At 45.2% G+C, this 14,331-nt stretch overlaps 1 protein-coding gene across 10 annotated transcripts in view; it reads right to left on the minus strand.

Moving 5' to 3' along the window:
- Window positions 1–14,331, minus strand: part of Elk (Eag-like K[+] channel) — a 487,058-nt gene that overhangs the window by 31,001 nt on the left and 441,726 nt on the right. For all 10 annotated transcript variants that reach the window (XM_071663392.1, XM_071663397.1, XM_071663400.1 and 7 more), the window contains 2 exons: window positions 11,843–11,980; window positions 6,152–6,282 (listed from right to left, as the gene is read on the minus strand). In XM_071663392.1, the coding sequence (XP_071519493.1) occupies window positions 6,152–6,282; window positions 11,843–11,980 (269 nt within the window). The remainder of the gene's footprint in view (window positions 1–6,151; window positions 6,283–11,842; window positions 11,981–14,331) is intronic.

The following is a 14,331-nucleotide window of genomic DNA, read 5'->3' on the forward strand; positions in this document are numbered from 1 at the left end:
AGAGGCAACGTTATGTTGATCTCTCCCTGTCAACACTGAGGTTATGAAATACGCCCTGAAAACGTGCACTTGTATGTAGTACCACGTAAGTGCACTTTTCCAGTAGTATTTCTTATTCGTATACCTCTGTGATGACAGAGAGACTACATTATCACCACTGGCTACCGAGTGTCTGTCGGGAACTTGACCATGAGGTTTGTGTGGAGGATGAAACACATTCGATTCCTTGTGATCAAACAGCTAGCTCTTCATTATGGATACCACTGGCTTATTGGATTAGAGCCTTGGATGTCGCCACGGCCGGCAGAGGTTCATGTCTCTGTGTTTCTCCTGTGTGTCGCAGAAGGCGACTAAGAGGGATGGGAGTGGTAGGCTGGTAATCTTCCCTCCTGTAGTATTATTTTCCTAAAGATGGGACAGACGAAGGAGCCAAATAACGATTTTTTACTTTGAGGCCCAGTCAAATCCTCCGAACACTACTTCGCTGCTCCTAAAAATAGCTATATTAATGTATATGCATATAAACTTACTTTCGAAAGAAGTAACTAATATCTTATCAAATTTTACTCGTATCATTAAAAGATTGTCCCATGAAATATTCGCGGCTTTTACCACCACACAGACAGTATATATGTGGCATGTAACACTGCAGCCGCCAAGACCTGAGTCAACTCTCGCGTGGGACAACAGTGAACATCAAAACCACAGGTTAGGCACCTCCCAGTTCCTACACCATGTGGAGTCAGACCATCCGTCCTCACACGCTGAAAGAAGCCTCCCGCTCGCAGGGCTACGGCACAAAACCCTGACATCTTGATATTGAACGGATCAGGAAACACAGAAAGAGGGAAAAGAGTGAATGATATCTCTTGCTCGTGTACAACTTGGAATCCAGCGATTAATCTCTCGTGCAAGACGGTACAGCCCTTGAGCACGACCCACGGAGCGAACCTTCGGGCACGATGACCTATTCAAACTTGGCCTGGTTATTTCGGGGACGGGTCAAAGACCACCATGCCCAAAGGGTTGTCCCGTCATGCTTGAAGTTCATGTGGCAGTGATCCAGGAAGTGCTGCTCACACACCATTCCTCATCCATCCTCTCTCTCTCTCTCTCTCTCTCTCTCTCTCTCTCTCTCTCTCTCTCTCTCTCTCTCTCTCTAACGGACAAACTAATCACACGTCTCTGGTTCCATCACTTCCAGGTTTTCCCAGGAGAGTGTATGGCCACATAATCTGCACCTCCATCACCGATACGCCGGAGGACAGCAGTTTTCAGTCGAAATACAAGTGAACCATCCCAGCAGGTCGTCCCTACTCTCTCCTTCCCTCCGCAGGAGAGGTTGTGAAAAGGAGAAGTTGAAGCGCTGGGGGCGACAGGGAGCTTAGCGTCAATGTGGATAAATGTCATTTATCTTTTTCCCTCTGTCAACACCAGTCGCCAACGAGAAATAGGAGAGCGTATCAGGGAGAGGCAGACAACAAAGGACCGGTTGGTCTACGTTTAGGTTATCTGTTTATTAACTAGATCTTTCTCTATCTTAATCCTAAGTGGATAAGGTAGGTGAAGTAAGAAGTCTTTCTCCCAACCCTCCAGCAATAACAACAGACAGGACATTGGTGAAGTAAGCCTTCACTGAATTTAACAGGATAGAATGAAGGACAAAATGCTACTGTAAAATCTTAGCACACTATCCCACTATCATGCTACAATATACTCAAAGGGTCTCGAATGAGAAAAATGGAGCTAATGTATATCTTACGGTCATTCAGAATACATATGTATTAAGAACCTTTGACGATGACGTACTTCAGTCTACAACGCATCTATTTGGAGAGAAACTTTTCTCACATCACTGAATTATCTTTTGGCTTTAGGTTTTATACAATTCGTCCTCACAAGTTGTGATTCCTTGTATTAAAAAGAAAAAAATGATAAGAAAAATAGAATTCGTTGTTAGTGTTATCACAGAAGTTTGAAAACTTGAAGGTAGGTCAACGCGAAGTGTACACTTTTTAATGTTTCTTCTTACGTTAGATTTCAAAGGCATGGAATTAGTTTTGTTGCTCGTGTTTGTCGTTGTTCTAGTATATCGTCATCTTCCTTATAGTCTGGGGACGAGGACTGGACTACCATCGTCTAAAAAGGGTCAGAAATATTTCTGGTGTTTTGCAGTCGATGTTCCTGGCTATGAAACCCAGACTCCATTTCATTGCTGCTAAACACAGTCGAGTATACTTCAGATTATTACTGATGAAAACGACCAGATCAAGGCTTCTATTTATCTACTTTAGCTGACGGATTTGCAAATACTTCATAACAGTGTTTAGTGTTCTCATCTCCAAAGGTCATAACTTTACTTCACTTTAGATATTTCAGTCCCTGGTACATGTTACTCTGCTACTTATTACTTTCCCGTCATCCTGACTACATGTTCTATCCTTTGATTTCCTTGTTTTTTTGTACGAGTTTCTTGATTTTCTTAAGGCTCTTCTATCCTCTCTTCCTGCAAATTTTCTTCTTCTCTGTCCTCGTATGCTCTTCCTCTACCGTTTTCTGTCTTTTAGTATCTTCACTTTATGCACCGTAACTTAATTTGTATCGAGCTTACAACTATTTCTTTCAGTCTCCTGTTAAACACTGATGTTTATAATCATGTCTTCGTTGTTAAGAGGAAAGTACAGGCCATTCAATCAACAGATGTCAACCTTTGCTCTATCATATACTATCTTATTCTGTGTCCATATAATGAGCTGCGGTTCCTCATATATGCTTCTGTTAAGTAGATTCCCTATCTGAGAGGGGCGCCATATTACTTCTCATGTGAGAAGGTCTAGTGTATTGTTTCCTCTTGTTGATGTGTGGTTAGCTTGAAGTAAGTTGAATGTCTCGCATAGTTATGGTTCTCTTTTCAACTGTTCTCTTTTAGCAGTTGATCTGTTAATTACTGATGTACATTCAGTTTTGGATTCATGATCTGCTATTCTTTCTTCTCAATCTATAAGATGAATTCTGAGCTCGCCAGGCCATAGAACTATCACTTCAATTTTATCTTTTCTACTAAGACTGTTCAATATCTGTTCTACTTTTTGTTAGTATTTCAGTGAATATTTTGTTCAGGTTCAGGTGATTTGCATGCCACTCTATTCATTGTTCAGAACTTGGATGTTCACAGTGATTAGCTCACATTTCAATTGTTGATCTTCATCAACTGTTTACCTTCTGTTCTGCTGTGGACACAGACTGCCTCCATTCAACCTTGTTTGGCGTTCACTCTGTCAGTTCGGTAAGTTCTTTAGTGCTCCCAGTCTGCTCCATTCTACATTGTCTCGAGAGGTGCATAAAGTCATATTCATACATTCTGGTACACTCGCTTCTATGATTTATCTGTCTATGTTTCTAACTTTATTTATCAAGTCTATATTCATGAGACAATTATTAATTACTAACATCCTCTGAATTATTTGTCTTGTCAGTTCTATCTAAATCTTGTATTTCCAATTTTGTTTTCGTATCCACTACTATCTTTCTGGAAATGCCTTCGGGTTCAAAGCATCACTGTTGTAATCAACACGCGTTCCAATGGTGTTTTGATTTAGGGTTAGAATTTGTTCCACTTTGTTCTTCATATTTGTTATATCATCATCTAACCATTACCCTCACCATGTTTATCATCAGTTAATATTTTGAACACCATAGTCATCATTCCCACAGTGTTGTGTTATATCAGTTTTCCTTATTCCATGTATTATTATTTCTTGGACTATACTCGTCACATATTTACGTGTGTCCATATTGCTTGTTAGAAGCTTCTACCCTTGCCTCTCCACTCCACATCCCATACATCCACTTTGGCATAAGGTCTCCACAACTCATGTTTCTTACCTTACATAATCACTCTACCAGTCACACATCCACCCCAGCTTATCAACTTGTTGAACAGCCCAAGCATCTGCTCTTGCATAACCACTCCATAACTCAAATACCTACTCTTGTATACCTACTCCACAGCGCACACACTATCCCTACATACCCAATCCACAGCCCATACATTTACCCTTACATAACGACTACACAGCCCACATACCTACTCTTGCATAACCTCTCCATAACCGACACATATACCACTGCATACCCAAACTACAGCCCACACATCTACCATTGCATAATCAAACTACAGCTCACACATCTACCATTGCATAATCAAACCACAGCTCACGCATCTACCATTGCACAACCGACACATCTACCCTTACATACCTATTTCACAACCCACACACCCATTCTAGCATACCCATTCCACAACCCAAGCATCTTTACTGGTACACCCAAGGCGAAATCGACGTATTTTCACTTGTACATCCATCCCAAAACCCACACATCGAATCAGTCCTATTTTTCTTTTTATGAACAATGTACCAAATCTTACAATATCTTCATACGTTTGGCAAGCAATTTCTTAAGTAATAAATCACTTCTTTCATTTTTGTTAACAATGTAACTAATAGCACCTCTAAGCATCACAATTTGCTTAGCCTTACTAGCTCTTATCTCTGTATTACTGTAATTTGCTAAGGCATTATCATTTGGGTTGCAACAATATATGAGTCAGCCACCTCTCTCACTGTTCGGTTTGGCAACATTATAAAGTCTTTGTACTACTTTTCAAGATGTGTCAGTTCTGGTGCCATATCAGTATATCTACAGTCATGATTTATGTATATATTGATCAATTTCGTATGGATTTATATGTTACCGGAGCAACGAAATGAAATGTGTTTACTCCAGCCAGATGCTTACCTTGTGGCTTGCATCTGTCAATCATCAACTGTTTACCGTTACTGCTCAATGTATGTTTATGTTGACACAGGTGATTACCTCCGGTCGTGATTTAATTACCGAACGCCATCATGGATCTTCAAATTTGAAGAGCTTGATGACTTTGGATGTTGATGAAGGTTCATATGATGACTGTTATGCTCATGTTTGTTTTCTGTGTCGTTTTCGTCCACACGAACTGAGCTTCGTCTTGTGGTGCTCCACTTGGTATTCCGGGGCAATGATGTTCTAGTTCACAGAATCGCTCTGTATCGAGTCATTACAATTAATTTTCCGCTTCTACCAAAGGAACAAAACAACATGGACATAGATACGCATCTCAAAGTACGCCAGACAACAGACCTATACACAATGGGTCAAAAATCATGATACAAATGTACTAATTCCACATAAGGAAATATCTATGTAAACAGGGACACTGAGCAGTGGAATCAAGTACCTGCGTCATTGAACAGCGAAGAAAATTGCCTACTAAATAGATACCAAGACCCTGAATTATCAAAAGACCAGATGAATGTTTCTTGTGACTGGCAGACTAATTACTGATCCTTCATTCCTCCAGCACAAGACCTCGTCGTCAACTGGCCAGTAGGTCTTGCCTTACCTGTTGGTCCGCTATGGTCTTTCCTTCCTTCCACAACCTATCGTCAGTGGTGAGTGATGTGGGTATGATGTACTACTGCACAGATGCTGTGCTCATATTTCTGAGGCATCTTGATAGTGATGTGGTGATACTATCTCTCTAAGACACCACAGCCTTTCTAAGACTTCCTTCAACCCTGCATGACAACCTTCAGCCGCTACCCCCGGCCCTGGTAAACTATGTCCAGCTCTGCCAGACTACCTCCACCCCTGCCAGAGTACCTCCAACCTTGCCATAATCCCTCTAGCCCTGCCAGACTCCCTTCATCCCTGCCGGACTACTTCCATTCTTGTGAGACTACCTCGAGCCTTGCCAGACCCCCTTCAGCCCTGCTGGACTACCTGCAACAATGCCAGACTACTTCTAGATCATCCACTCAACCTTCAGCCCTTGAAGTCTACTTCAACACGTTCAGTCAACCTATAACCCTACGACTCAACCTACTGCCTAATCATTCGACCTTCCAAAACTTGCAGTCCACCACCGGCACTGCCTTTCAACCTCTAGCCGAACCGGTCAATCTCCGACCCTTGCAATCGACCTCCAGGAAGGGCAGAAGGGCATTAAACCCAAAACAGTCTTTCTGCAATCCTGCCAGTCAACCTCAGGTCCTGGTAATGTACCTCCACATTCCCCTCGTTTACCACGCAAGTGACAATATTGACTTACATTATTGAGTTTGAGTTTGTTCTTGCTCTTGTCCTGCGTGTAGTGTCCGGAGAGCTGGTAGAGGACGGCTCGGCTACGTCTTCGCCCGTACTTGTTCGGGGGAGCCTCTGGGTCCAGGTTTTCGTTCTCGTCTGAAATAAAGTCAGGAATTAGGGAATCGGACACACAGGGAAAACATAGACGAGGTGTGTTGCCAAGACGGCTGATGAAGCGTTCGGGTTCCCCGTCGCGGGCTGCAGATTCAGTAAGTGTTCGAAGCTTATGCTAACCTTCTGAGCACAACGGCACTACCCTTGAGCACAACAGTATTACCCTTGAGCACAACAGTATTACCCTTGAGCACAACAGTATTACCCTTGAGCACAACAGTATTACCCTTGAGCACAACAGTATTACCCTTGAGCACAACAGTATTACCCTTGAGCACAACTATCCTTGAATACGACGGTACTTCCCTTGAGCACAACAGTACTACCCTTGAGCACAACAGTATTACCCTTGAGCACAACAGTATTACCCTTGAGCACAACAGTACTACCCTTGAGCACGACAGTACTACCCTTGAGCACAACAGTACTACCCTTGAGCACGACGGTACTAGCCTTGAGCACGACACCACTGTTCTTGAGCACGATGAGAACACGACCGACACACCCCTGAGCACAATGGTACGACGTTTGGATATGATGGTTTGGGCCTTTGACTTGACCCTCAAGGTCACCATATGGAGCCATGGACTGGACCGTCATTCTCAAGAGGTTGAAGGCAGCAACAGCGGCGAGACTCGCCCACAGGGGAATGCCTGGACCACTCAGCGTGATATAGCCAATATTCTCGTTCAGCCAGCGTACACAGGGCCCTGAGAACCGGGTCCAGTCACCGTATAGCATGCCACAAGTTTCAGCGATGCTCTGCTTTTCCCCCACCATAATCACAATTTACTTACACTCTTACTTTGTACATCTGGTGCACAACGGTTTACACTTGGCTTATAACCAGAAGTGTTAATCTTTTTCACTAGCATCCACCACCTTCAATACCTTAAGGTTCTGACGTAAGATAAAGCAGTCTTTGATTGTCATCTTTTTTCACTAAGCTGTTGTTAATCACCATTATTTACCCCACTCTCTGACCAAACTATTATTGTGTCATTCTAAACAGGCTGTGACACGTCAACTTCCAACACCAAACCGCCAGTCATCGTCACACACACACACACACACACACACACACACACACACAGTGTGTTTCATCACCAACTTCCACCCAGAACAGCCAAGATGGTAGACCTTTTCAAAATAGCGAACCTTTCCTTACATATGACTACTGCTCAGGGTCTTGTACTATTACCACGACTACTACCACTACTACTACCACGACCTGAACAAGAAAAAGCAAGTTGCTCCTTATCCTTTTTGCTGTGAACATTCTACGAGTGTCTACAGATGAGGATAATGTATTCCCAAACCACCCCGTGGCCCTTGCAGCGATGGGCAAGCTACCAGAAGTCGTAACACTGATTCTTGTACCTCGCAGGTGTGCGACCAGAGGAGTGTGTTGCGCTGTGTCAACAAAGATGCCTTAAATTCGCTTGACTTACGACCAACCACCAGCTTATGTTCACGCCACACTGGAACCAGCATCTTCCACTGCCCACAACGCATCGCATGATCTACAGTCCGGCCTGACATGGCACATCATCCATCGCCAGCGTGTGTTCAGCAATCTTGAACAGTCAGTTCACAACCAACTGATGGATGGTAACGCTAAGTAACGACACTGCAGAAGCTGTGGTGGCTTACCGCGGACATCATCGGCTTAAAACATACGTGAATTAAGAGATTGCGGCAACTCGACGTCTTCAGCCAGCCTGCGACCAGTGGGGGTCCGGCTAACGTCTGTCCTGACTACGCAAAAGACAAGAAAACAAACTACAATTACAGATGAATGTTAAAGGCCATTGATAATCTATCGTCTATAGGTTCCTTTAGACATATAGTGCAAAAAGGCCTATATATTATGTGAATGTAAATATTTTGAAATGAAAGCAGATGAAGTGAGATAAAGCCAAGTTTTTTTTCTCCTCTTTTACTAGAATTTAGCACAAGTACTTCACCTCACCAGCCTTGGCAACTGATAAATCAATTCACATGTTGCCCTCTCTCGGCTCGAGACGATAAAGCTGCTGCTCTGTTATATATAGAGCGAGAGAGCCTCCGGTTACAATATATGCGAGATGTTTCACGAGACACTGGAGAGTTCATTCCCCTGAACGTGTTCGAATCCTTTTTGCATTGCGGACTGTGAGCTCCGGTGTAGCGTGGGTTAAGGTTTGTGTCCTCCCAAACGTTACCATCAACCAGTTGCTGGCGGCAGACAGGCGGAAATCGAGTTGGAGATGAGCAATAAACGTCGTCTGACAACAGGACGGCAGAAAGTCAAGTCGGTGGTAAAGTTATCGTACCGAATCGCTGTTGAAGGTGTTACAGAACATCTTTGATGCCGTAAGTCAGCTACAAGTCCTCTCTGGACCTTGATATATTTCTTGAATTTCCTCCAAAGACCGTATTGGATTACTCAAATTTCCTGTTCGGACCGTAAGTATATTTCTTGAATTTCCGTTCTACTCTCTCTCTCTCTCTCTCTCTCTCTCTCTCTCTCTCTCTCTCTCTCCTCTCTCTCTCTCTCTCTCTCTCTCTCTCTCTCTCTCTCTCTGTGTGTGTGTGTGTGTGTGTGTGTGTGTAGCTGCATCTTCTCCAGCAGCTCTAGCAACGTAGCCACAGACGCGCAGACAGCAGGCAAACTCTCTGCATGTTTGTGTGAAGCTCCAAACTCCTGGTCGTGCTAACTTTACCAAGCTAGCGACTGTCGTACCCCAAAGTTGGCGTCTCCGTAACTTGCCCCACCTTGATAGTTTCCGGGGTTGCATCAGCCAACCTCACCTAGCTCGAATTCCGTGTCACGTCTCCTGAGCGAGAGGAGCGGGGCGGCGTGTGGCTGCTCGTGGACAGAGACGATGAGTGAGCAGACGTGAGTGAGACAGTGACGCCCTGGGAGACTTGAGCTCAGGCAAATGAAGCTGTGGTGGTAACACTGCGGACGGTTTATCCATCTATCCGCCAGAGGTCCGTCAGCGTAGGCAAGTTATGTGAATGAAAAGAAAATCGCAATGTAGTCTAAGACGTAACTGTTAGGAGGAGGAAGGTGACAGATGTGCTCCCATCGATGTTTATCTTGTGTATATAACAAATCAGGTGGACACGTAAGCTTTAGCTTGCTCGCTGAATATGATCAAAGACGAATCAGAAACACATTAAGAGGGAACGCCTATAGTCTCATAGTGTCAATTGATACCCTAAGGTCTTCACAGGTGGATTTCATGTGTCCGGTATGTGCGAATGATGAGTCTATCTGGTTTCTGTGCGAACTAAGATTTGCCGAAGACCAGCGCGCAACGGATGGCTTTATACGGTAGAGTTGTGGAGACGGGGTCTCAGATACCGTCCAGCCTAACCAGGACCTGCAACACATCCGTCCAGACCAGCCAGAACCTGCAACATATCCGTCCAGACCAGCCAGGACCTGCAGCACGTCCGTCCAGACCAGCCAGGACCTGCAGCACATCCGTCCAGACCAGCCAGGACCTGCATGCAGCACGTCCGTCCAGACCAGCCAGGACCTGCAGCACTTCCGTCCAGACCAGCCAGGACCTGCAACACATCCTTCAAGACCAACCAGGACCTGCAGCACGTCCGTCCAGACCAGCCAGGACCTGCAGCACGTCCGTCCAGACCAGCCAGGACCTGCAGCACGTCCGTCCAGACCAGCCAGGACCTGCAGCACGAAGGAGTTGACGAAGGGCTTCAGGTGAGTCAAGTTCTCCAGAAAACCTGGGTTAAACTGTGAGGCTGGAAACAGCGAGGTGGAGGTGAGTAGGTTCCGGACCCCCAATATCCTTGACGAGGACAACTTGCCAACTCTGACACTTGACAGTTGACATTCACTCCAGAATTTAACGCCAACTCGCAACATTTGGCCAAAATTTCCGACGGTAAACATTATTCGCAATCAACACAAACTGTCAGCGATTCACAGATACTGCAAAAGTTTTAGTTTTAGCAGCTAGGCTGACGATCACTTCACGCTTCTCTCATTTGACTCACAAAGTTCTGAGGGCGTTGTTAACATTTTGAGTCTATTTGTGATCAATCGACTGTATCAGACTATGGCTGACAAGTGGTTCGAGCCATCGTCACCTTTAACTCCCACCACCAGAGAGAAAGAAAAAAAACGAGTTAAGTGACCCATTCCCTGACTCTCTGTGTGTCCCCGTTAACGAACTATGCGTCCGTCTGTAAGTTGAGGCCTTGATGACGCGAAACTCATTAAACTGCGTCTAACTTTAGGGGCAAGTTTACCAGCCCGTCAGGTCCTGAGCCTCGCCAAGGCCTCGATCGCGTCTCGGCCTCGCCCTCATGTTCCTTTGTCTCATCGGGGAGAAGGGAGGGGAGGGGGGGGGGGAGAGGCTCCTTCAACTTTCCCCTCCCTCATTCCCCCCTACCCCCCCCCCCCCCCGGAAAAAAAAAGTAGGGACGGGTGTGGAAAGTTTCTCCTAAGTCGACGTAATCCGTCTTTGTTTTTTTTTTTGCTTCTAATATCAAAGCATCGTGAAATTGCACGATGCATCCTGGTGTTTTGCATGTGTTCGTGTTCCTCAGCGGGCGAACGCGCGCTGGTGGTGTGGTGGTCAGGTCATTTTGGGAATGTATGAGGCAGACAGCTCAACAGTTTACGTCCGCCACGAACATATGATTCGTATTATTGTCATTAACCAGCTGATCACGACGGTATGACATATGGACACAACGGTGCGACACTTGAGCACGAAATACGACCTTAGCGTATGTATGATCATCAAGGTATTCAAACCTAACCCTTAATGGTTAGGTCAGTGGTTACGCTATGATATCCGAGGGTCGTCGTATCAACCAGGTCAAGTGTTGTACCATCGTACTCAAAGATCGCCACTTCATGCTTAAGGATCACCCCATCGTACTCAAGGATAGCCTCGACGTGCTCAAGAATAGCATCATCGTTTTCAAGGATAGCCCAAATGGTGCTCAAGGATCGCAGTAGTGCTCAAGGATAATCCCGTCATGCTCAAGGACAGCGTCGTCATGCTCAAAAATCGCAGAGTCGTGCACAAGGATAAAGTCTCGTCGTGCTTAACTCATTAACATTCTAAATACTTGCAATGGCCCTATATTCTCTTCAAAAGGAAAACCTTTACAAGGCTCTTCTGTGTAATTTGAAAGAACAGTATTTAGGTTCAAAGCTAATATCTTGTATACATAAAAAAATTTTGGAACAACAAATATATTTCCCACAGTAAAATGCCAAGTGGTTGATATCAAAGAAAATCTCAAGTGACCCACATAATTTTAATGAAAATCTTATGAAATGGATTATAAGACATTCTTATGGGTAACTATCAGAAACGCTCTAGAAACAATACCCACAATGTAGTACTTTATGTAGTTCTTCGTAATTATCCTGTGTAGACATTTGGCTGCCATCGGCGGCTTTCGTCTCCTGCCACATACACACGAAGTGGCACAGGAGGAGAACAGTGTCTGACGAGCTCCTACCGTTCTCATAGCCGGGTTAGAAGGTGACCCTTGTGGGACTTACCGTTCTCATAGCCGGGGTAGAAGGTGACCTCCGCCATTTTAGAGTTGGTGACATCCTTGTGGGAGGCCAAGAACAGCACCACCTCCCGCTTCTCGTTCTTGATGGGGACGATGTCCAGCAGACACCAGAAGGACGCACCTGAGGAAGAGAAAGCATGCCACTGTCGTCAATGGGCCGTGAAGGGAAGGGAGCGATAGATGCTGGAGGAGGAGAGGCTTTTCGTTGGTGCTGTTGGGGGAGAGAGGAGAGGGGGGGGGACTGAAGACCCATTTCAAGTGCTGGTGGGGAATGGGAAGACCCCCTGCAGGAGCATATGATGGAAGGGCTTATCACCTTAGATAAAAGAGAGATTAACTCATTTGCCGCCGCATAGAAAACACGTGCTGTGTGAATCCCATCATAATCTTAGTCCTGTGAGAGACGGGGAGGTGGTTGGGTCAGTGGTCACATGATTTTGTCTTTTAATTACGTGATGAAGTAATTATCTGGTTAAGTAATTGCTTTGAAAACACACATTATCATTATTAGCCCTAATAACCCTATTAATAGCTATTTCTGCCAAGGACCACCACAGCAGGTTCTCATCTTGATTGTTCGAGTATCAGATGTCAAACTGAAGACTCAAACATTTGCTACCTTGAACTGAAGACCTCCAGATCGCCTGCTCTGAACCTAATACCTCCAGACCGCCTGCCCTGAACTACAGACCTCTAGTACCAGTGACCTGAACGAAAGATCTCCAGTACCAGCTGCCCTCAACGAAAGATCTCTAGTATCAGCTACCCTGAACCAAAGACCTCTAGTATCAAGCTGTCCTGAACCAAAGACCTCCAGTATCAAGCTGCCCTGAACCAAAGACCTCCAGTATCAAGCTGCCCTGAACCAAAGACCTCCAGTATCAAGCTGCCCTGAACCAAAGACCTTCAGAACCAGCTGACCTGAACCAAAGACCCCCAGTACCAGCTGACCTGAACCAAAGACCTCCAGTGCTAGTTTCCCTCACCAAACACCCCAGTCTCATTTGTTTCCATTTTGGAGCCCTCCACCATCTGATGTGCGTATGGCCTCTAACATCTACCCCAGTACCAGCTGCCCCTCAAAGACCACTTTAGTATGATATCATCTCTTATAATTCCAGCACCAGCTGTCCACACCAAAAAAGCCTCAAGGACGAGATGTTCCTAGCAAAATCTCACAGTACCATCTGCCTCAACTACAAGCTAAGAGTAACAACTGTTTATGCTAGAAGTTCCCAATTCCATTTGCCGCAATCACAGACCCCGATCACCAGTTATCCCTACCAGAGACTCCCAGTACCATATGGCAGCCAACATTGCCAGACACCCCAGTACCAGGTATCTCTACCAGAGACTCCCAGTACCAGATGACCCTAAGTAAGACTCTCAGTACCATCTGCTCCTGAGCACTAGCCATCCCTACCGGAGACGTGCAGCATCATCTGCTCCCGAGGACATACCCAGAGTTTCCAAGTGTTCCCCTCCGCCCCTTCACATGACCCACTGGGAGGAGAGGAGGCGGCAGCGAACAAGAGGCCCACCAGCCGTTCGTTTCGAGAGGAGGACGCTGCCATTAACATGTCTCGAGCGGCCAACCAATATGGTCGCCATGTCCACTCACCACCCAGCCCCATTCTGGGGTTCCTCCTCAGGACGAACACACACACACACACACACACACACACACACACACACACACACACACAATTCTTTAGAAATTGAAACATATAATCAACGAAAATAACACACTGCAGGTTGGGTCAAGTCATAGCAAGTCTGGTTTTCTTCTATATAGACCTACCAGCTGGAATACTCGTCCATTTGACGGGCGAGATAAAACCTCGCTTATAAATAGGATAAGAACATTTCCTGAAGCCCTTCCCAACAACAAAAAAAGAAATAATGACAAACGAGGATTGGAATGAAAAAGCTATATAGAGGACATCCTTAAATGTCCAAATGTTGATAGAAACCTGATAGTTACATTAAAGGATCTTGAAGTGGTTTGCGTTCAAGTCACTCGGTTATCAGCGTGATGACAGTGATTGTAAACATGCCGTTGCTTGTAACATTGCTTAAACAATGGTTTGCACATGCACAGAACATCTCACTATAAACTAATGTTGTATGATGATTATGGTTTAAACATACACAGAGCGTCCCAGTGCGTAGGCTCGTTGTATTAGCTATATATCCTTATTGTAGTTTGACATATAACCAATCATTGTCCACACGTTGCAAAGAGGCTGGCCTGAAAGCCATTGTATCAGTAACTTGATGCTATGGTAAATCAGGTGAGGGATGGTCACCTGCTGGTATTGTAAATCAGGTGAGGGATGGTCACCTGCTGGTATTGTAAATCAGGTGAGGGATGGTCACCTGATGGTATTGCCAATCAGGTGAGGGATGGTCACCTGATGGTATTGCCAATCAGGTGAGGGATGGTCACCTGATGGTATTGCCAATCAGGTG

This window comes from Panulirus ornatus, chromosome 7 (assembly GCF_036320965.1).
Source record: "Panulirus ornatus isolate Po-2019 chromosome 7, ASM3632096v1, whole genome shotgun sequence".
In the NCBI taxonomy this organism is placed as follows: Eukaryota; Metazoa; Arthropoda; class Malacostraca; order Decapoda; family Palinuridae; genus Panulirus; species Panulirus ornatus.